The 24,862-nt window shown below is 43.2% G+C and overlaps 2 protein-coding genes across 3 annotated transcripts in view; both read right to left on the bottom strand.

Annotated features, from left to right (window-relative positions):
• Positions 1–24,862, bottom strand: part of LOC134225937 (RNA-binding protein fusilli-like) — a 333,936-nt gene that overhangs the window by 12,590 nt on the left and 296,484 nt on the right. For both annotated transcript variants that reach the window (XM_062706383.1, XM_062706384.1), the window contains exons 9-13: positions 19,121–19,253; positions 18,908–19,045; positions 18,629–18,844; positions 18,221–18,463; positions 17,912–18,122 (exon numbers count right to left, since the gene is read on the bottom strand). In XM_062706383.1, the coding sequence (XP_062562367.1) occupies positions 17,912–18,122; positions 18,221–18,463; positions 18,629–18,844; positions 18,908–19,045; positions 19,121–19,253 (941 nt within the window). The remainder of the gene's footprint in view (positions 1–17,911; positions 18,123–18,220; positions 18,464–18,628; positions 18,845–18,907; positions 19,046–19,120; positions 19,254–24,862) is intronic.
• Positions 14,676–17,830, bottom strand: LOC134225939 (RNA-binding protein fusilli-like). Its single transcript, XM_062706392.1, has one exon. It carries the CDS (start codon positions 17,793–17,795, stop codon positions 17,046–17,048), a length of 750 nt encoding a protein of 249 aa, XP_062562376.1. The 5' UTR covers positions 17,796–17,830; the 3' UTR covers positions 14,676–17,045.

Here is a 24,862-nt window from a genome sequence, read left to right as displayed (position 1 = left end):
AACGGCGAAGCATGCGCACTTTACCTGTACGCGCTTCTTCAACGTGAGACTCGCACTGACAACAGCGTGCGTTGACTGACCTGTGCGTCGACTGAAATTTTATTGGCGATGGCGTGAATTAATTTCATGGATTCGAAATTCTCCGGCATTTGTCCGGACGGAAGTTCCTTCAGGAATTTCTCCATGCATACCTCGGGAAGTTTCTCGAGCAACTTCTCTGGACGTTTTTCCAAGAATTCCTCAGGGAGTTTCTTCAGTAATTCCTCCATAAGTTCCTCCAAATATTCTTCCATGAGTTCCTCCGGAAGTTTTTACAGGAATTTCTCCGGAAATTTAGAAATATCTTTTTAATCCAGAAATTCTACTAAAAGAAATTTCGACATGAATTCCTCCAAAAATAATCCTCTTCAAATTTCTCAAAAAAAAAATCTTCTTGGAATTCTTTTAAAAATACCCTAGATATTCTTCCAATTTTTTTTTCGGGAGTTCCTTTAAAAAAAATAACGTCTACTCTCCCATAATTTCCATTAGTAATTCGTGAAGAAATTTCCCTAAAATTTAATCCAGAAAATCCCCAATTTTTTTTATAAATTACTTTGAAAATTTATCCTCCAGAAAATCTTACAATTTCTTCCGGGAATTTCTTATGTTATTTCCCTCGAAATTTCTTTAAAAAAAACTCTTCCAGAAAATCGTTCTCGACTCGATATGTTTTTGAAAATTCTTTCAGGAACTCCACCGGAAATTCCTAAAGAAATTCCTAGGCAAATTAATCTTATTCTTATAGAATTTCAGAAATTTCTTCAAGAACTCCCCCAAAAACCCTTGAAATTCCTTTGGAAATAATTCAGAAATTCTCCTTTGCTATGAATTCAATCATTGCTCCCGAAAGATCCTGCCCTAAGTCTTCTAAATAATTCTACTGAAATCCTTCAAATTTTTCCGTGAAATTGCTCCAGGAATATCTTAAACACGTTATCCTGGAAATTCTTAGCTGTTTCTTCCAGAAATCTACCCATGAATTATCCCAAAAGTTACTCCAAGAGTTATGCATTGGCGTAACTAATGAAAAATTCTAGGGGGGGCTAACTTTTTTTTAAACTTCTCTATTTTAACACTCATAACACAGAAAGTTTACCATTTTCGCTCGATTCAACTGATGTATATTGTTGGTCTACCAGATATCAATGGATTTCATAAATATTTCAAATGATGTTCATCGACGTTCAGCCCTGTTACAAAAATATAGAAATCTCGTAGGATTCCCAAAATTCTTCATAGGTTCAGAAAAACATAGGTGTTGCGCTCACCGTAAATAGAATGTGAAGCACGATCCTGATTATTGAAGGATTTTTTGATTTGCCTCGAACCGAGAATACATTATAAATTAAATATTGGATAAATTAGTTGGTTAAACTCTTTGCGCCAGATTTAAATTCAGTGGCCTGACAATTCCTACGAGCTTTCAAACGGCGATCTGACCACAAGAATCTAACCACTCTTTTCTGTTAGAATAACTTCTAGGATGATTTAAAAAAATCAGTTTTCACAAAAAAAAATCACATCCCAATACAACTTATTGGGCTTTAATTTTCAATTTAGTTAAAAAAAAATGAAACGAATTAACATATAGGAGCATTTGTTTACACATAGGAACATTTAACACATATTTTCTCTCAGTAGGGCTGTTTCACGCCTACTGAGACATTTTCACTGGTTTCATTGCTGCAGCGACAATAGGAGTTTAGACAATTAAATAGTATGCGGAGTTTCTAAAATCCATCCGAAAGAATACAAAGTTCTTTCTTATTCAACTTTTAGTTACCTCTACTTGAAATCTAAGAGTTTTACCGAACCTTTCTCAAGAAGCCTACAGTGATAATTAAAATACGCTGCAGCTTTTAGGATTGGTATTAGTTAGGAAGGTTAAGATCATACGCTCGATTTAGATAACAATTACTCACAAAACCTGGAAAAACTTGAAAATCTCAAGGAATTGTCCATTATTCATCACAAGTACATACTAATAAATAATATTTTTTTTAATTCACATGATGATGAGGTATTTCCTTTGCTATTTCATAAGTTATAACGTGTTTTTGAGGGATCCAGATTTTGTCGTGAGCAAGCCTTATAACAATTGTTCGAAGTTCAAAAACATGAGCGAATCGATTCAACTTGCTGTAGTGTTTGGAAGAGAGGGATTGGGTAATGAAGACAATCCTTTCTCTGCGTTTACCCCCGTATATAATCAGTGGACTAGATATGTGCAATACTTATACAAAGTAACAAATTTTCTAGAAATGCTGTATTTCCTAACAAAAATCACAAATTTCAGGAATAATTCTGAAATATATTGAGACTGAAATACCAAACAAATTCTAGTATGAATTTCCAAAGACGTTCTAGAAACAATTCCTACATTTGCCCAAGAACAAATCAGCGTTAGCGTTGTTAAGGCATATTTCGTAAATTGGAAACTAGTGATAGGCATGCTTCTTTTAAAATCCTTATCCAGATTACTATCAGAAATCAAGGTGGGGGTAATCCTAAAGATTACTACTCCCAGCCGCGCACATATTTACCGTAAAGTGTTGTGTGGAACTGTTGCTGTAGAACTTACCAAGTGAGAGGCCCCCGACTTGACGACGGCCACATACGTTCTACGGAGTTGGTGCTTGGGTAGGGTAAGGTAGGTCATGGAGGTTCGCCTCAAGCTGGAAATTCGACCCATAGAAAATGTTGTTTATATGTTTTCTAAATTAAACTCTTTCCAGTCGGCTTTCGAAAGAGAATATGTGTATCTATTTTATTTTTTGTTTGGTATTAAAATGTTCTTGATTTATCACGCTAATAGAAGAAGTGATAATTAGTTATATACGATATATTGACTGTCAAATCCCTGAAATTCAAATTTATTCTTGTGATGAAATATTTGTGCATAACTTTTTGCCCAGTGCGTACTGAATCTACTAAATACTGTTTATCTAATCGACAAATATTTGTCATAGCCTGTTTTAACAAAATTAGTCGTTTGTTGATTATTTGACATGTGCCTGTAAACAATTAACAAATATTTGAATATAACCTATTTGTCAAATATTATGTTTAAAAATTTTGTTTGATTATTTGTCAAATGTTGTTCAAAAGACAATACTTTGTTTGTCGTCAAACTCGCATTAGACAGTGTCGTTTTGCTGTGGCTGTATTTCAATAATAATATGATAAATTTTTAAACCAATAATATCCACGAAGCTGTAACTACAACAGCGCAGGAAGTGTTCCTGTATGGTCTGTTTCGTGAATTCGTGACGCTGGAGAGTCGCGCCCGAATTTTTGCAACTACAAGGTAGTGATCCGAGTCGATGTTCGGACCTCTGAAGAAACTTACATTTATAACATCCGATGGCGCGCGGCATAAGACTGAGCCAGTGGCCGCCATGACCCAGAGGGGAATTTGCTGACAGACAAGACTATGGTGGAAGCTAGGTGGAAGGAGCACTTCGAAGATTTGTTGAACGGTGAAAATGAAGGTGTATTGAGGAGCAGGATGGACATAGTCGGCGACGGTCAAGCTGTGGAACCACCAACGCTGGACGAGGCAAAGAAGGCTCTAAACGAGCTGAAAAACAGTAAAGCTGCTGGGAAGGACGAGATCCCGGTCAAGCTTCTCAAACAAGGAAGTGAGCAGCTGCATCAATCAGGGGAGGATGAAGAACTGCCTGCCGGCTGGTTGGATGGCCTAATATGCCCAATCTATAAGAAAGGGCACAGACTAGAGTGTGCCAATTACAGAGGGATCACCCTTCTGAACTCGGCGAACAAAATCCTGTCGCGTATCCTGTTTAACAGACTGACACCGCTTGAGGGGTCCTTCGTCGGCTAATACCAGGTAGGTTTTCGTGAGGACCGATCAACGACGGATCAGATGTTTAGCCTGCGAATGATCCTTGATAAATTCCGGGAGTACAACTGGCAGACTCACCATTTGTTGATTGATTTTAAAGCAGCGTACGATTCAGTCAAGAGAAATGAGCTGTGGCAGATAATGCCCGAACATGGTTTTTCTGCGAAACTGATTAGACTGATCGTGCAACGCTGGATGGCTCGAAATCAAGTATTCAGATTGCAAACGAAGTGTCAACCTTGTTTGTGACCTTAGACGGCTTGAAGCAGGGTGATGCACTTTCGAATTTATTGTTCAACATTGAACTCGAAAGCGCTATTAGGAGATCTGGCGTGCAGAGGAACGGCACTATCATCGCACGGTCTCATATGATCCTGGGCTTTGCGGACGACATCGACCTTATTGGAACCGATCGCAGAGCAGTATTGGAGGCTTTTGTCCAACTGAAGAGGGAGACGGCGAGGATAGGCTTAACCATTAACTCTACCAAGACAAAGTACAAATGAATTTGACACTCATTAAAAGAAAACGTGGATTAATTGAGAAGGTAATGTATACGAAGTCGCGTTGGTTAGTGGCGAAATAGTTCATTTTACGACACTGATTCAAAATTAACGCCGTGTCTCACTCGAACGTACACTCGCGGACTCCACCCAATACTCGCCAGGTGATTTCTGCAAATTATTACAATCTAACAAGTACTAATTATTCAGCTCCATCATCCCGAGAGCTGATAAAAATCATACAATGGTCGCCCGGTGGTTGCTGCTTGCTCAATGTAAATTGGTTAAAGAACTGCCCATGAAATAAAGAAGGACAATTCTCTAAGAAATGTTATTAGCTAGATTTTGTACAGAATTACAAATGTTTAAATTTTGTCCATTCGACTTTTTGTCTTTTCGACCTTTTGTACAAGGCCTGTGGAACTATAGACCTGTGCAGGAGTTCATGAAATTCACTCACCCGATGGATTTTGACATTTGAGCGAACCTATCCAGTTTTCCGCGAGCGGTAATGGCCGCCAGCTTGCCTGCGGGTCAGTCTCTGATTTGACGTTTCTGGAGGTCAACTTGACCAATGTTCCATATAAGAAGGTGCTGATTCGGTGAATTCAAGCCTTCTTATATACCACATTGATCAAAATGCTCGAATGGTGGGTGCAGTTGACCTCCAGAAACGTCAAATCAGAGACTAACCCGCAGGCAAGCTGGCGGCCATTACCGCTCGCGGAAAACTGGATAGTGTCTATAGTAGGGAAGACGTATCACGATAATTTCAAATTGTAGAGAATCATATCTCCAATCTATCAAGCGAGAAAAGGCCGAGGGTCTGATGGTTTGGTTGTGTTTTCGTAGTGTAGATGCAGTCTCGTTTCTTCTGCTTGTCGTTTATGGAACTGTCAGTGTGGAACGCACCTATCTCTTTCTTTCCCATGATTCTTCTTATGGCTGTCAGTGCGGAATTTTCTATGTTGGCTACGAAATGAACTGTGGTGGAGGTATACAAGTGTCAGTCCCGTGGAAAAGGCAAGTCAGGAGCAAAAGACAGGATAACAGTGCCCCGCCGTTTGCAAACTGCAACCAAGGTTGATGTTAGCAACCTCCCTCCCTTTTCTACGGAACTATTCCGACTATAATACTAGACGAAAACCGAGTATGCCAACACTGTAACTTCTGTAAAACTGTACTTCTTTTTATATCTTTAAAACAGATTTTTTGTATTTGTCAATTGTCACGGTTTCGGATATTGCTTTTGATTAATCAACATATTCAAACAGGTCTGAAACTGAAACTAAACATTGCAAATGAAACCCAGAAAGCATTCAAAGTCATACTGATCGATGACATTTTTAATAAAGCGTTGATAAGTGATAATAAATCCTACCGCAAAATGATCAATGATGTTACCTATTAAGGTTCAAACTAGATCTACCATTCAATTTTAGCTAAATCTCATGCTGTTTCAACACTGATTGACATCTATTACACCGTAGCAGAACCCTCTAAAAACACAATAATCATATAGAGTCAACAACATTGCCATCAGAATACGAAGATTAAAATTAAAAGCACTTTAATTGGACACAGGTTATGCATAAGTTTAGGATTGTTTACCGTTACCCACATGTAATTTAAATGTAAATTTATATCTTCCGACCCTAGTGTTGATAACAGCTACCGGAAAGGAATAATAAGGAGTATAACAATGCGTGAAGGATTGGTGCAGGGAATTGTTTTGGTGACTTTATGGAAACAAAGAATAAACTAAAGAACGATAATGGAAAATAAGCGGTAGCGACAGGTTAGGACTTAGGACAAACAAGTGGAGTTAATTTGACAGTCAATGTGAAATGATAAGAGAGAATAGAGGAAAAACAACAGAAAACTAGGGTTAAGAAAAGAAAGTATGAAAAACAGAACAAAAGAATTTGTAGATACAAAATTGAATAAAAATTAAAACACTCACCGTAGATGCAAATTATATAATAATATTATGTTACCATTGCATGATAAAAGAGAGAATTTGCCCCCAAACCACCGAATATACTCTGGCCATAGGAAACACGCTGCTTTGTAGTTGTTGTTGTGGTAGTAATATTTAGCTAGTAGTGGTTGATAGGTAGGTAGTGATCCTTCGATTCGATTGTTGGTTTAGACAAATGGCGCGCAGTAGGCGAGGCTTGTAGGCACACGCACACAAATAAACTCGATTTGTTATTGTATGACCGGTTACACAAACACCGCTATCCAGATGATACGTTTGTTCCCTAGGGCGCATGGTGGTCGTCTTTGAGAGGTTGGTCTATTGTTTGTTATCCGTGTTTCCGTTACAGCATTCCGTCCTACTAGGCGCGAGCACACCACACACCGACCGTTACACCGCGTTAATTGCTTGTAATGTGTTCTGCGCCGAAAATGAAGGTGAAGTAAACCCGCCACGCCAATGCACACGCACACACATACACACTTCACCAATTTCGTTGCTATCGTTTTGGTTCCGAGATTATGACAACACACAAACGGTGACAGTTCAAGCGCACTGCAACCAATCTGGGAGAAGGTTACTTGGCGAGAGTTTGTAGCTTAGCTGCCCGATAAATGCGATGTGAGATGGGCACATAAATATTAAAGTTTTAGTACAAACGTATACGTGAGGGCAAAATTACTGATAAGAGATAACTGCTAATTAATGACTGATACACATTTGACTACTTTCTAAGCCGACCAAACTCAATACATTGTTGATGCAGCGTCCCTTCCGAAGTTAATAATGCGTCCGAGTGGTCGTTGTATTAATTGGTTGCCTAATACACAATAGTCAGTGGCAGCTGGTTAAACGATTTGCTATTTGTACTTTTGTTTTAGACCAGCGACAGATGACAGCACAGGACAGTACTTTTCGATCGATAACCTATAACCGAAGAGTCTTTTTGCGACTAATAGGGGACCTAAGATCATTCACGAGACTTCTAGGCGGAAGCGATGAAAGTGTTGCTGAGAGATAAGGCTCTATTGGTAATGAAAGAAGGTAATAGATAGTTGGTAAATCCTTGTAATGGAGTTCGTTGAATAACAAAATTATAACGAAGTTCAATTTAGTGGATAGACAAACAGGCTGGTGTACAACCGGAATACTGTAATTTGCAACTATGTTGGGGGCGAAACTACGCCACTGTCCCACGATAGCGCACATCCCTGCACTTCTCAACAAGACGTCATAGTCGGCTAGCTGTCAGTGCTTGTCATCTCAATTTCCGTTCGTCTTTCTCAAACCATTCTTCACCAACACGAAAAAGGCAGAGCTAGACAAGATTATAACGTTATATTATCTTCTAATATTATACTGTCATCATGAGAATTAAAAGTGAATTTAGAACTAGGAGACCAATGTAAGTAACCTACTTAAACTAGCAGTTGTAAATCTAAACTAAATCTAAAATAAACTTGTAGTTTTGAGCTCGCATTAACCTAAAACGGCGTGCTTCAAAAAGTATCCGAAAACGTTCCAACCCATTCCCGGAACACAACTCAAAAATTGTTGCGAAACACTTCGGAACGGGTTCTTCAGGATGCCAGAAACCAGTCGTTTCGACTGCCAACAGTGTGATTTGGCAAACAACATCGATGACATGGTGCAATGCGAGGGTTGCAACAAGTGGTCACATTACGGATGTGTAGGATTCGACGACGGTAAGAAGGAGGACCACTGGAAGTGCCAGGAATGTGTCACAAAAGCCATTTCCAATAACAACGAAGAGGTCCCGAGTAAGCAAGCTGAAAGTGCTCAAGAAGGAACATGCGGCGCTACCGGAGGTCCAGATGCGGTTGGGGAACATGTACGACTTAACCTCAAACTTCTGGATGAAAGGAAGGCTTTTCTTCTGAGGGAAATTGAATTGCAACACACAACCCAATTAGAACAACGAAAGCTGCAGCTAGAGAAGGAGATGTGGAATGCGAGATATGAAATTCTGAATGCGAGATGCGAAGGGAACAGCAGTGTATTTGGAACCGGTGGTCTTAGTGACGGGGTCAATCAATCGAATCTGATTGCTGTCAGCCAGATCCAGCAAATTCCAGCGCCGGCTAGTACAGTAATGGTTCCAACGGTTAACCACCGAACAATACCGCAGTTCCCCATCGCCGAAACAGCACCAATAGTCTTCCAACCAGCTCCGTCACTACCAACCGCTGTGTCGTTCTTCGGAGGCGAATCAAGAACATTTCCGCAACCAATTCCACCCGTCACAACATTGCAATCGAACGTGCAGCAAGGCCAACCAAGTACGAACACAATGGGACAAGCCACCAGTTTCATGCACGAGTTCCAACCTGGAGAAGGAGCAAATCGTCCTGGATCTTCGACGCCGATAACTACAACTAATTGGGTCAACACAGGAATCACCAGCTCCACCCAGTGCCTACCGCCGACCATCAGTTCGGTGGGGCGATTCGGAAGCCTGCCGCTGCAGTCGAGTAATGTTAGCCATCCGTACCAGGTAACAAATAGCATAAGTAAAATTGTACCAGTAGGCCAGGTAGTTTATTCGCAATATGATAACCGCGGCGTAGGGCCAGTTCATCCTCAAGCAAATACAATACACGCACAATCCTCCTACACCCCGATCTCCCTTCCATCGACTTTTCAACAACCCGATCAATATATTCCGCGTTCAATACATGGTGCTCATGGTGCACCTGCCTTGCAATTTGATTTCACTGCACCCACGTCTCGTCAACTGGCAGCAAGACATGTTATGTCAAAAGATTTACCGTCGTTTAGTGGCAATCCAGAAGAGTGGCCGGTGTTTTTTAGTGCCTTTAACACCTCCACGGAGGCGTGTGGATATAGTGACGTGGAAAATCTTGGTCGTTTGCAGCGGTGCCTCAGAGGGGGTGCATTGGAAGCAGTTCGTAGCCGACTATTGTTACCTGCATCGGTGCCGCAAGTGATGCAAACGCTACAACTGCTGTACGGGCGTCCGGAGCAAATAATTTACGCCATGCTTCAGAGAGTTCGTGAAGTCCCTGCACCGAAGGCGGAAAACTTGTGCACAGTGGTGGCATTTGGTATGGCAGTCCAGAACTTCTGTGAGCATCTGGAGGCGGCGGGGCAAGTGCTACATCTATCGAACCCAGTACTACTACAAGAGCTTGTGGATAAGCTGCCGGCGAATCTGAAACTGGACTGGGTGACATTCAAGCGTCAGTTTTTGGTGGCAGATCTCCGAGTGTTCAGCCGGTACATGGCGAGTCTTGTTTCTGCTGCAGCCGAAGTCACTCTTACGTTGGATCCTAGGGGAGCCAAGCCCAAGAAGGAAGAGAAACAGAAAGGGTTTGTGAATGCCCATGTATCTTCGTTCGGTGCACCGGTCACTGAGAAGCCAAAGGTGGAGTATTCGAATGTTTCTTCGACGATCACTTGCTTGGTTTGCGGGGATCCGGATCACCGAGTAAAGGATTGCGGTGTTTTCAAGAAAATGGATCGAGATGATCGATGGAAAGCTGTCCATAGTCATTATTTGTGTCGAATCTGTCTCGGAAAGCATGGGCGAAAGCCTTGTCGATCATCATCGCGCTGTGACGTGCAAGGATGCCAAATGCGTCATCACTCACTATTACATGGTGGGTTAGGAAGGGCAACGACTGCAAGCAAACCAACGATCCAGAAGGAAGAAGCAAATCAGCGTACGCCAGTGTCTGAAGGTGTAAATGCTCATCATATGCAAAGCTCGACGTTGTTCCGAATGTTGCCGGTGCGACTCTTCAGCGAAGGACGTAGTATTGACACGCTAGCTTTTATTGATGAAGGCTCGTCTGTCACGCTCATCGAGAATAGCATAGCCGACGAATTGGAGGTGAAAGGTACTGAAATGCGTCTCTGCCTAACCTGGACGGGTAACGTCAGCCGAGAAGAAGAAGGCTCTCGCCAAGTGGAGTTGAAGATTTCTGGAATCGGAGAAGGCAAACGGTACTCACTGGAGGATGTCAGAACTGTTGATTCGCTTGCGTTACCAGCTCAGACGCTTTGCTACAAAAAACTAGCCAATCGTTTTGAACATTTGCGAAAGTTGCCGGTCGTGGATTTCGAAATGAAAACTCCAGGAATTCTAATAGGAGCGAAAAATACCCACCTCACAGCCACGCAACAAATACGTGAAGGTCGTGTGGGTGAACCAATAGCGGCGAAGACCCGTCTCGGATGGGCAATCTATGGATCAATGCCAAACGGCACGAATGTTGCAAGCTGTAACATTCATGTCTGTGGTTGCGAATCTGATGACAATCTACACGAGCTAGTGAAGCAGTATTTCACGGCTGAGAACGTAGGCGTTTCATTGGATGGGTGTCCCGAATCGGATGATGATCAGCGAGCTAGGGCTATACTCGAGAGGACGACTAGAAGAGTCGAAGGCGGATTCGAGACCGGGCTTCTATGGCGCTATGACTACGTAGAATTTCCCGATAGCTACGCCATGGCGGTCCGAAGACTACGGTGTTTGGAGAAGCGTTTCAAAGCGAATCCTGCGATGTTTGAAAATGTCCAGCGTCAAATTGTGCAGTACCAGCATAAGGGGTACATTCACGAAGCTACGAAGGAGGAATTGGCCGCAGTTGATCCACGAAAGATATGGTACCTTCCGGTCGGAATAGTACGAAACCCAAAAAAGCCCAACAAGGTCAGGATCGTGTGGGACGCAGCAGCTATGGTGAACGGTATCTCCCTGAACAGTATGTTGCTTAAAGGACCGGATTTAGTGCAGCCACTCCCAGAGATACTCTATGGATTTCGGGAGCGGAAGATTGCCGTGGTAGGAGATATCATGGAAATGTTCCATCAGCTAAAAATGCGACGCGAGGATCGATACAGTCAGCTATTTCTTTGGCCCGGTGAATCTGAAGCTTCTTTAAAGACCTTCGTTATCGACGTAGCAACATTCGGTTCGACTAGTTCTCCGTGCTCGGCGCAATTTGTGAAGAACTTGAACGCGGCCGAGCATGCGGAGAAATATCCGAGTGCAGCAGAGGCGATCGAGCGTCGACATTACGTCGATGACTATCTACAAAGCTTTGACACCGAGGAAGAGGCGTGCCGGGTTGTTGATGAAGTTGTTGGTGCATCGGCTTGGTGGATTTACTATCCGGAACTGGCTCTCCAATTCAAGTAATGTTCTCCGACGGGTCGGGAAACCAACTCTTCTACCGTGAAGATCGTCGACAATGGCGGTCCCCAAATAGAACGTGTGCTGGGCATGCAATGGATGGCGAGAGAGGATGCTTTCGTTTTCTCCAGCGATATCGACGTGGGTGTGGTAAACCCAACCAAGCGGAGCATCTTGCGCTGCGTAATGAGCCAGTTTGACCCTCTGGGACTTCTCTCGCACTTCCTCATCCACGGACGTATTATCATCCAGGATATTTGGCGCACGAAAGCCGGATGGGATGATTCAATCGACGAGTCAATTCTGGAGCGGTGGCAGCTCTGGACGGCCAAGTTCAAAGAACTGGAAGTGGTGAGAATATCGCGTGCCTATTTTCCAGAGGCGACGACAGCGGATATCGAGGATCTACAGATACACATCTTTGTCGATGGTAGCGAAACCGCCTATGCATGCGTTGCCTACTTCAGGGCCACCATCAAAGGAAATGTCCGATGTGCCCTCATTGGGGGAAAGGCAAAGGTAGCGCCTCTTAAAACGTTATCAATCCCGAGACTCGAACTACAGGCGGCACTGATAGGATGTAGGCTTTCGAAAACGCTCTGTAACAGCCATAACTTGCCGATATCACAGCGAGTATTTTGGACCGACTCAAAAACGGTTCTCGCTTGGATTCACTCCGACCATCGTCGCTATCGACAATTCGTCGCTTGTCGAATAGGAGAGATTCTCTCTAAATCTAACCCCGAAGAGTGGAGGTATGTTCCATCCAAAACGAACGTTGCAGATGATGCAACAAAGTGGGCAAACGGACCTAATTTGAAAGCCGACAGCCGTTGGTTCCAAGGACCGGAGTTCCTGTGGATGCCAGAAGAATCCTGGCCAAGACAAGCTGAATTCGAACCAACGGATGCAGAAGCTAGGCCTTGTCACGTCCACCTGGTGGAGCAAAACGATATAGTCATCGATTGGAATCGCTTTTCAAAGTTTGAAAGACTTCGTCGAACGGTTGCTTACGTCCATCGCTTCATTGACAACTGTCGGCGTAAGGCGGCGAAACAGCCGTTGCAATCATCGCATATAACATACGATGAACTCAACATGGCAGAAAATTCTTTGTGGCAATTGGTGCAGCAAGCAGAGTTTCCAGACGAAATACTCCAGCTCCGGAAAGCGAATGAAGGACGGATGAGGAAACAAATTCGAACGAGTCGGCTCTACAAATTATCACCATTCCTCGACGAGCGTGGTGTAGTTCGAATGGATACAAGGTTATCCGGAGCAATCTTTGTTCCCTACGATACAAAATTCCCCATAATTCTGCCGAAAGGACATCGCCTCACTAATCTGATCGTCGAATGGTACCATCGAATCTATCTGCACGGTAACCACGAAACTGTTATCAACGAGGTCCGCCAACGATTCCACGTTCCTTGTCTCCGATCATTGGTGCGGAATCTATCCAGAACGTGTATGCAGTGTAGAGTCTCTAAAGCAAAACCATCATGTCCCCGCGAAGCGCCGCTTCCTGAAGCGAGGCTTAGCCCATATACTCGACCATTCAGTTTCGTTGGGCTGGACTACTTCGGTCCCATCCAAGTCAAAGTCGGACGATCTCTGGCGAAGCGATGGGTGGCTTTGTTTACATGCCTCACCATTCGTGCCGTTCATTTAGAGGTCGTGCATTCTCTGTCCACTGAAGCGTGTAAGATGGCCATCCGGCGATTCATCGTGCGACGAGGAGCACCTTTGGAGATTAGAAGCGACAACGGCACCAACTTCATCGGTGCCAGCCGCGAGTTGCAGCATACAATCCAGGGGATAAACCATCAGTTGTCTGCAATATTCACCAACGCGGCTTCCAAGTGGATATTCAATCCACCATCAGCTCCCCACATGGGAGGGTCGTGGGAGAGGCTCGTTAGATCCATTAAAATCGCCTTTTCATCTATAACAACTACCAGAAACCCGGATGACGAAACCTTTATCACGTTGCTAGTCGAAGCGGAAGGGATAGTCAACTCAAGACCATTAACGTATGTACCGCTGGAATCAGAAACGCAGGAGGCGCTTACGCCCAACCACTTTTTGTTATTGAGCTCACAGGGTGTTACTCAACCCCCTATTTCCATCCCGGATCGTCCAGAGTGTCTCCGGACTAATTGGCGATTGACAACGAATCTGATCGACCAGTTCTGGAGTAGATGGGTGCGGGAGTATCTCCCTACCATTGCCAACAGAACGAAGTGGTACGGTGAATCGAAGGAACCAAACGTTGGAGATTTGGCTGTTATCGTTGACGCATCCGTCAGGAATGGATGGCTTCGTGGTAGGATTGTTTCGGTCGTGAAAGGGCGAGATGGGCGAAGCCGACAAGTGCTGGTGCATACTTCAGCAGGAGTTTTGCGACGACCGATGACTAAGGTTGCCATCTTGGACATTATGAAGCCGAACGATTATGGAGTTGGAGGTAACGCAGCTCCTTCGAAATCGCTGGAGATGCATTACGGGTCGGGGGATGTTGGGGCGAAACTACGCCACTGTCCCACGATAGCGCACATCCCTGCACTTCTCAACAAGACGTCATAGTCGGCTAGCTGTCAGTGCTTGTCATCTCAATTTCCGTTCGTCTTTCTCAAACCATTCTTCACCAACACGAAAAAGGCAGAGCTAGACAAGATTATAACGTTATATTATCTTCTAATATTATACTGTCATCCTGAGAATTAAAAGTGAATTTAGAACTAGGAGACCAATGTAAGTAACCTACTTAAACTAGCAGTTGTAAATCTAAACTAAATCTAAAATAAACTTGTAGTTTTGAGCTCGCATTAACCTAAAACGGCGTGCTTCAAAAAGTATCCGAAAACGTTCCAACCCATTCCCGGAACAGACGTTATAAAGCTATAATAAAGTCCGTAATCTTAGAAGACTATAACTTTTGAAACATTGACTTCGAATATAAATTTTACAAAAATAATTAAAGTGAACCAACATTAGTCTTTCAACCAATAGAAGCTTATAAACAGACCTAACCGAATAGCGATGCACGACAGAAAGGACAGAAGAGCAGATGGGTATAAATAAACTGCAACCACATTATGGATGTTTCATTTTTGTTATATAATATTAATTGTATTAAAGTTTCTCCGCTTATTAATAAAATATGAAAAATAAATCGATGAAAAAATATTAATTCTACTTGGTACATCTTTAAGCTTATTTACGGACACAATATAAGAAAAATAAACAGAACTATTTAGCTGAGCAAAAAGATAAAATTGGTGTTCTCTTCAATTTAAAACAGACATAACAATATCATTAGTTTGCCTTTTTCGACCTCTAGCGCTCTGAAAACTGTGATCGATGCTGCCTCTACATTTCCGGGAAGACAGAAAGTCGAAATTTCAAACACGAAGCCTTTTCGGTGTTTTGTACTAATTTAAACATGCCTCCCAAACACAACCGATACACGGACGGGTGCCATAACTTAAATTCAGAAACAGAAATGTATTTTGAATATGAATGGTAAAGTTATAGAATAGTGATAGGAGTAGTGACAGATAGTAAAAACAAACGATAATCCATAAAAGTTTCAAATTAAAAAAGTGGCCCATCAACCACACATTCTTGCGTTCGAATTTCCCGTTCTGCCTTTACAACATTTAATTATTACGAAAAACTATACTAAACAACAAAAAATCTCCACTTATATAAGAAAAAGTACAGTTTAATCTTCGTTTGACCTTTTTTTCATTTTCCATAGCCAAGAAAACACGACAAGCTGCGTGCGTCAACGATTGCATAAATAAGTGTAGTTATGACGTAGGACTACATCTTTTTAGTACGGTTCAAAGAAAAAACGGAACAATCCAGTTTCGTATTTGCACGCAGCTTTGATCGCGTTCCATCCAAACCGACACAGTTAAGCCCTTTTCACCGTCAGCTTTACACTAAAACATTAAACTTCGTTTTTCTTTTGTTTTTTTAGGAAGACAACAAACAACAACAACAGTGTAAATTGTAGTGTAAGTTTGTGTGCGCAATGTTACGACAAGGAGGCCTTATCGCACGAATTAGGAATGTAGCTTTTGAGTGGCTGAATTTCATCTACAACAGAACGAGAGCAATGTGACAATATACCCGAAAAGGATACTTAATCGCACTTTCAATGGTTTAACAAGCGCGTTTCCTTCGGAAAGACAAAAAAATGCGATTAAGTAACCTTAATTAGTTTTCTGATGACCAATTTAATGCTTTTGAGTGTTAATAAGAAAACAATCACAATGTCTCGAAATGCGTGGTGTGCGTTTTCTTTTCAGTGGCTGTTTTAATTGGAATATGTTTAGATAGTTGTACTAAAATTAAGTACCTAATGTTATCCTTGTAAACTAAATTTGATGTATGTCGTGGAATGTATTGCGTGTGTTTGATTCAGTGTACGGAAAAGGGATAACAGTAACGGTTAAAAACAAAACTCAAAACTTAGTCCTTAAGTGATTTAGTCTTAGATTTTAGAATTCACTAACAAGGCATTTTAATCATATAAATGAAAGTACTAATCCTAACATTGCAAAAAATATCAGTGATAAGAGCTGCAGTATACCATCTCACACAAATGCTCATTCACGATTAATCCTTCTCCAGTCTATAATGTCTCACCCTCTGGGGATCCAGGCGCCTTACAACGAAATTACATTACATAACGATAATAGCTATAATAATTCCGACACCCCCGGTGTTTTGATTTGAATGGATTTTTATAAGGTAGGATGAGACCCAGCAAACCGCCTTTACATAAACACACAGCAGCAATCATTACTATTATATGAAGTACCCTCAAACACGTTCCATTTGTGTTGGTGTAAGTGTTTCGATCACATGTAGCAGGGATTGAAATTAAAACAACCCCCAAGGATGGTGTTAATTCGTAGTAGGATTAGACTGTTCCATTTTGTGTTTTCTAGTTGCCGGAAACCAAGTCAGATAGTGGAGAAGGAAATCACGGTGGGAGGACAAGGAAGGGATTCATGTCATGTAAGCACAACTTTTTCGCTTATGGAATGGTTTTGTGTATATAAAGAGTTCAATAATATATAAACAAAGTTATTTCAATATATGTGAAATAGTGTATATGAATCATTTTTCTAATAAGTACTTTTAGTAGCGTCTATTGATTGGAAGAGAGTCTTCTTTGATTGGGTGCGTTTGATCACAACCGCGCTCTAAATGTCTTGTAGTCAACAACTTTGTGTTCTAAATAACAGTAGCTGCATCAAAAGCAGTGGATGGAATGATTCGTTTTTAGATATTACAGCGTATCTAACTATAAACTATTGGAATGATTTCATAATTTAATAAAAAGGCAAAAGTTACTATAAAAATAAATTGGTAATATTTTAGCACAATTGTACTGAATTGATCATTAAAGACAACAGCTTCCCTAAAAGTAATTTAACGTAACGCAACACCCTGCCCTCATATGTGGGGATGGTAATAGGGCGTATAGAGAGCCGCCGTCGCAGCAGCTGCCGCAGCCGCCTGATTACCGCCATGGAAAGCACGTTTCGTGCCCGTGGTTGCTGTTAGCTGGGATTGGTCGTTGCGAAACGCATTGTCGTAGGAGCGTTTAATGCTTGTCGGGAGCATAGCACTGGCGGCGTTGGCCGTCAAGGCAGCGGCACGCTGTTGTTGAGCGTTGGCAGCGGCGGCCGAGTGGCTAAGTGTACCGGGATGTGCAATTCCGGTTGGAGTAGCAATTGCGGTTTGGGCAAGGCCACCGGTTGCTGCAGCAGCGGTGGCCGCTCCAGGAAAGTGCATTGGACTCATGCCTGGTGGCATGAAACCAACAGGGAATCCGCCGGGGCCAACCATATGCCGTGGCATGAACACAAACTGCGGATATTGGGCAGCATGAACACCGCCCGCTGCTAGGTGACTTGGAATACCGCCAGCTCCTTGGTTCATGTTAGCCATAGTAGGAGGTGGAGCGTGCGTGTGAGTCATTGAGTAGCTCCCAGTTGGATGCGTCATCGTCGTCGCCGTTGCATAGGTAGGCGGGGCTTGCGATACCACGGCAGAATTTGCACCCGTCGAGTGGGTTGGGTGCATTGCAAGATGTTGATACAAGTATTGCTCTTGTTGTTGGGCGGCTGCAGCAGCGGCGGCGGCTTGGCGAGCCATCAGACTATGCTGTGCTATAAAATGAGCTTGCTGTTGTGCTATCATTTGGGGAGTGGAGGGGGATCGACAGTGTTAGCGGAGGTGGAACGGATAACGGAGCAGAGACAGCGCTTGTGCTTGTTGAGTTTGTGTTGGCGGCTGTTGCGCAGATGGTAACATACCGGGTGATAACAGCGGCGGCTTGGAGATATTCGTCGGCTGCTGGAATCCACCGTTCAGGACCATGTTCATATCGTCACCAGAACACTGAAACACTTCAATATATCGCTGCTTTTTACCGAACATCATGTTTTTGTGGTGCTTTTGTTGGGCCGACTGGTAGGCGGCTGTCTCCGAATCCATTTGGATGAACGCTTCCCCGTTAAACTGACCCTGTACATAACCACAAAAATAACATTTTGTTACCATCAACCAAATGTTAGAAATGTATCCCAAACACAATAAAAAAGAGACATGCAAGCAACACCTACCTGTGCGTTGTAAACTAGATGCACTCCCTGGTAGACGATGTGCTTAGCAAAGTCCTCCAAGAAGTGTAAAATGTGTTCCACCTTAGCCTCGTACGGTAGCCCTCGTAATCGAATGCAGTTCTTCTCCGTGCCACTCGTAATCACATGCTGCGGTAGCAACGGCATCTGCACTGGTGGCAATGCAGCAATCAATGGTGGCTGCGGCGGCTCGTACGTCTTAGGATCCATCGACCTGTTCAGTACCTGTTATAGAAAAAAAAATGTCACCATCAAAAGACTCATTTATCCTCTTCAATGATTCTCTTACCATAAACCTTCCTTCTAAGCAATGTCAATTTTTAAAACAGTATCTCAATTTAGTACAAGTTAGTTCTAAAAAAACCTCCAAAACAAGTATTTTAAACTCACCTGCTGAACCTCGGCTGTCGTTGACCGGAACAGCTCAATATAGCGCTGTCCGATCGATTCTCGATGCTTGGACAACGCCTTCGGGGCATCAGTTTCCTGCGAAAATAGTACAAACGCATCGCCGGTAGCCCGACCATCCGGCTTTTTCACGAACAGTATTCCATCGGAGCCGTCCAGCACGGTGCAGCTGTTTTCGCCATTGGCAAAGAATTCGAGCTACACAAAATAAACAACGATTAGAATTGTCCTTCAAAACGCGGAGTACTAGCCGTAACCTACCACTTGTTTGGCGGTGCAATCGTACGGAAGCCCTCGCATACGAATGATGACCTGAGCACCTTTGGAGAGAAACGCCTGCGCCTCATTCGATGCTCCGCCGGCGACGGCTAGGAAGTCTTCCCCGGATGCGCGGTACACCTGGTAAGTAGAAATTTTCATTGCAAATCTTTAGTTTAAAAACGGAATCTGTGCAATCGATTTGGACCAACGTACCTCAATGTACCGATTGCCAATGTGATGCTTGTGTCGTTTGAGCGCCATGTCACGGTGTTCCTGCGAAACGAACCGCACTAATGCTTCGCCGTTACGGCGCCCCTGTGGCGATAAGCAGAGTGCTACTCCACCTCTGAAAAAACAGCAAACAATTGAAAGAAGGTAAGAAAACAGATTCAATTGCGATAATGAGGAATGTATTTATTCTTGAAGTTGTTGAAGAAGATGATTTACGGTTATCAAAAAAAAATAAACATTCTCTCAGTGCTGACATTCTATGACACAGCTGGGACATTGAAGTCTCAGAGCTTAGGATTCATTCAACATTTGTATATTGGTGACAAATACAACTTGCCTATGTCCATAGAAGTCGAGAAAATGCCGTAATTCCAACGCTTCACCTTATCTTTACATGGAGAATGTCTGTTTTAAAGTTTGAATAAGTGAATAGGGTTTGAATCATATTTCCAATTCCCATCAAACAAAAGAAGCTCAAAAAGATCGTTTTAAAATTTTATTCGGTCAATACCAATTTCTCAAAACGACCCATACCCTTCTGTAGGCAAAAACTCGAACGTCGATCGGACGAATCCAACAGCAGTTCCACGCAGACTAACATCATCAATAGGTAAGCATTCTACTACGTATTGATGACTCTGGTCCACGTAAAGTACTATCAGACTCATCAAATCGATGTTCGCACCCTGCCGCCGAAGCAGCTTCTACAAATGTCACTCGCCCCGTGTGAGTCTTATTTGGGTGCTCACCCTTACACTCCACAGGCATTCTCGAGGTGTCAATAGCGATATGTAAGGACCAACCAACGATACTACGCTACGACACTCCTGCCCCAATGCTAAAATGGCGTAAGCCCACCCATCGCATCAACCTTGGGGGGAGGGTCAATTAACCTTCATTCTCCCTAGATACTTTTTAGTGACTAAAATAAATTAAAAAAATCATTACTCCTTTGATTCACAACCGACTTTGGCGATTTATCCACCAAATGAACCGGTTAGGTCTCTAGTCTGTAAAACTGGAAAGAGAATTACAATTGGCCACCTGGTTCAGGAATCTTGGAGTCGAGTGGGGCAACCGAATGGCCTTACTAAAAGTCTTGCGACTCATCTGTTGGTGAGTCAAACATCATGATATCAAAGGACAAGTACAATGCCACGGCACGGCAAATGCTGGGTAAAGCGTACCATTGGTACTTCGCGTACCTGAAGGAATAAAATAGACCCCATCTCGCGGTCTTTAGCCTCTTACCCAGCAAATCCTATCCTTACATCCTCGTGAAGCTGGCCGGGATACGAGCAACCTTAGGGAAGATCAGGTAATCAACCACGGTGGGAACTATGGTCGTTAGTTTTGTCCTCTGCAAATTTTACTAAGCGTCTGTTCTCCATGTTAGGAGCGGCTCACAGCCGCGTCTGTTCTCCATGTTAGGGGCGGCTGATCATCGTCCGAGAGGCAGCGAGGGACTCTAAGTGAAACTGTGTACCAAGGTCCACCGGAAATTTAGGGGGTTTGGTGTCAGGCCCTGCAAGCCAGCCTTTAAAAAAAACTCACGCAACGAACAATCAACAAGAGAGTACGGAACGGAACCATCGGCGAAGACCACTGTGACGAAAAGGGACTAGCGATTGGAAACTCGGTTCGTGGAACTGCAAATCTCTCAACTTCATCAGGAGCACATGCATACTCGCCGATGTGCTCAAGGACCGTGAATTCGGCATCGTAGCGCTGCAGGAGGTTTGTTGGAAGGGATCAATGGTGCGAACGTTTAGAGGTAATCATACCATCTACCAGAGCTGCGGCAACACACACGACCTGGAAACAGCTTTCATAGTGATGGGCGATATGCAAAGGCGCGTGATCGGGTGGTGACCGATCAACGAGAGAATGTGCAGGTTGAGGATCAAAGGCCGGTTCTTCAACTTCAGCATAATTAACGTCCATAGTCCACACTCCGGAAGCACTGATGATGATAAGGACGCATTCTACGCGCAGCTGGAACGTGAGTACGAAAGCGGCCCAAGCCACGACGTCAAAATCATCATAGGAGATTTGAACGCTCAGGCTGGCCAAGAGGAGGAGTGTAGACTGACTATTAGAAAATTCAGCGCCCACCGGCTGACGAACGGAAACGGCCTACGACTAATTGATTTCTCCGCTTTCAAGAATATGGCCTTTCACAGCACCTACTTCCAACACAGCCTTCCGTATCGGTACACCTGGAGATCACCACTGCAGACAGAATCACAAATCGACCACTTTCTGATTGATGTATGGCACTTCTCCGACATTATCGACGTCAGGACATATCGTGACACTAACAGCGACTCTGACCACTATCTGGTGATGGTTAAACTTAAACTGCGCCCAAAACTATCCGTCATCAACAATGTTCGGTACGACGACCGCCGCAGTACGACCTAGAGAGTAGGGTGGTCGGTATTGGCCATTTTTGTCAAATACCGGTATTCGGTATTTGATGGAGTCAATACCGGTAATACCGGTAGAATACCGGTTTTTGTGAAAATTTCAGGTAGTAAAAGAAAAACTTTTGAATTGGACTTTTGGATGCAAAACAATATTTGTTGACAAGCTTCAAATGTTAAAATCATTGCTTGTTGAGCTGGGCAAAGTGAAACTTAAGTAGACATTACATACTGAGCGACTCATCTCCCAATCCGCATTGGATTTTGTTAGCAATGTTGCCAACTACTGAGAATGCCCTCTCTGGTTCAACCGAAGTAGGATGAATAATTCCAAGACCGTCGAAAACCAGTGTCAAATACTTGCCCTTAATCCCTTCCGATTCATAGTAGGAGAATTCCTTACGGATTGTATGCAAGGATCCTGGCGTCAACGTATTTGTCACCAGCAACGCAAGTGTTTTGCTCTGCTACAGTCTCTTCACAAGTTGTTCTTTAAACGATAAACCAGAAAAATATCCATAAAGGCATCTTCTTCGTACCGATCGTCAGGTACGGTCGTTGTCTCAGTTTCAACGATCGCATCAGGAATGATTGCTTAATCAAAGTAACTCTGGATGTCGCAAAGAAAATGCCAAAATCGTTTCTGATTAATTGCTTCACGGCAGAATTGTTCAAACAACCAAAAAAATCGTCGTAATTGGATCGTCTCTCTTGGATTCATTCCTTAAAAGCATCGAAATAGTGGCGAAAATTTCTGTGGCTTGATTTGATAATAGTTCCAACGTAAATTGGAACGCCACGTCGGCTTCATATACAGTACAGAACTCACAAAGCAGTAGTTCCACAACAACATGAACATGTTCGAGGGCTTGAATTATTTCAGCGTGCCTTAGCATCAGCCACTAATTCAAATTCTTTTTCGAATTCAGAACGGACACATTTTGGCAGAATTTATTTTTCACCGTTGATCTCTGGAAAAGAACTACTACTGCTCATACCCATTTCACAATTTCATACATTGCGGGAAAATTCTCGACGACATCAACAATGTTCATTGAATAAAAAGTCATTTGCAGTTTGACAAATGGCTAAGAGAATGAAGCAACAGGTATGATTAATGACGATGTTGATGGATTTTTGTTGTAGCGTCAATGATGCTTACTTGGCAAAGTTACTCATGCGCGCATTTAATTGTTGTATTTTTTGCTCGATGAGTCTTAACTGCTTGTAACCGTATATTTGTCCCGTCTATGCTGGATTTCCTGTTTATATGGGACAGATATGCGATTACAGGCAGTTGGACTGATATAAATATGTGAAAATTATTCGAGATTTTTTATACTGACAGCAAAATTTGAAATACCGAAAATACCGGTATTTTCCGTCTCTAATACCGGTATTTTCGGTACCCAAAATTGGCCGGTAATACCGGTATTACCGGTTTCGGTACTACCGGTTAGACCACCCTACTAGAGAGCAACTGAAGCAACCTGAAGTTGCCACTGCATACGCGCAGCGTTGCCGGAAGAGGGTGAGCTCGATAAGGCCCCTCTTCAGGACTGCTGGAATACAGCTAAACCAGCCATTAACGACGCAGCGGAGAACAACGTCGGGTATTTAGGACGAAGTCGACGGAACGATTGGTTCGACGAAGAGTGCAGACAGACTCTGGAGGAGAGCGGTCGCGCTGCAGCAAGGTATCCGGCAGAACGTGGAACGTTATAGACGGAAGCGGAGACAGCAGACCCGCCTTTTTCAGGAGAAAAAGTACCGCCTGGAAGAAGCGGAGTGCGAGGAGATGGAACAGCTGTCCCGTTTTCAAGAAACATCAGAAGCTCAAAGCATCCCGCAAAAGCTTCGTACCGCGAGCCAAAATTTGCAGGGATAAGGATGGACGGAAGAACGAGTGGTGATCGAAAGGTGAAATCAGTACTACGAGGAACATTTAAATGACGCTGAGAGTACAGGCAGTGCAAGTCAAGGCAGCGGAGGAGATGACTACGTCAGTTCAGCGGTGGAAGCCAACCATCCCTTCACCTTAACCCTTTCTTTCCCATGGTAGCTGTAGAGCTCCATCAAATTTTGCACCTTCCAACATTCGTCGATTTATTTCAACAACAAAAAGCAGTATTTGGCACAACTTTATGGTTTCATTAGACTGCAAATACAATCAATTTTGAGTAAAAATAGTGAAACTATTGAAAACAATCAAGTAACTATTGATTTACAATCAAAAACTTTTTTTTTCGTTTTCCACTAATTTAAGCTATGCCAAACAACTTTTGTTCTAGAATTTTTTTCTTAGATAATTCCTTCCTATTGAAATCTTTGAAAAAAGTCGTGGGAAAGAGAGGGTTAAGGGAAGTTAAGGATGCCATCAAACAGCTAAAGACCAATAAAGCAGCTGGTAAGGGTGGTATCAGAGCTGAGCTTATCAAGGTGGGCCCGGAAAAGCTGGCCAGTTGCCTGCACAAACTGATTGTCAGAATCTGGGAAACCGAACAGCTACCGGAGGAGTTGGACGAAGTGGTTATATGCCCCATCTACAAGAAAGGCGACAAGCTGGAGTGTGAGAACTTTCGAGCGATCACCATCCTTAATGCCGCCTATAAAGTGATATCCCAGATCATCTTCCGTCGTCTGTCACCATTAGTGAATAAGTTCGTGGGAAGTTATCAAGCCTGCTTCGTTGACGGCCGCTCGACAACGGACCAGATCTTTACTGTACGGCAAATCCTTCAAAAATGGCGTGAATACCAGATCCAAACGCACCATCTGTTTATTGATTTCAAGGCGGCATATGACAGTATAGACCGCGTAGAGCTATGGAAAATTATGGACGAGAACAGCCTCCCTGGTAAGCTTACCAGACTTACCAGCAACGTTGGATGCTGTGCAAAATTGTGTGAAGATATCGGACGAACACTCCAGTTCGTTCGTGCCTGTTGTTCACCATTGCGTTAGAAGGTGTCATGCGGAGATCCGGATGTAACAGCCCGGGTACGATTTTCAACAGATCCAGTAGATTTATTTGTTTCGCGGATGACATGGACATTGTCAGCGGAACATTTGCAAAGGTGGCAGAACTGTAGTGTACACTCGCATGAAACGTGAAGCATCAAAAGTTGGACTGGTGGTGAAAGCGTCGAAGACAAAGTACATCAAAGACAAACACAAAGAATTCATCTACTTGGATCCTTGCTAACGGCTGATAATAATGTTAGTCGAGGAAAACGAAGGCGCATCATTTGTGGAAGTCGGGCCTACTACGGTCATGTACAAAACGCTGATAAGACCG

The sequence above is a fragment of the Armigeres subalbatus genome, chromosome 3 (genome assembly GCF_024139115.2).
Source record: "Armigeres subalbatus isolate Guangzhou_Male chromosome 3, GZ_Asu_2, whole genome shotgun sequence".
Taxonomy (NCBI): Eukaryota; Metazoa; Arthropoda; class Insecta; order Diptera; family Culicidae; genus Armigeres; species Armigeres subalbatus.
This window is presented reverse-complemented; position numbering and strand designations above follow the sequence as displayed.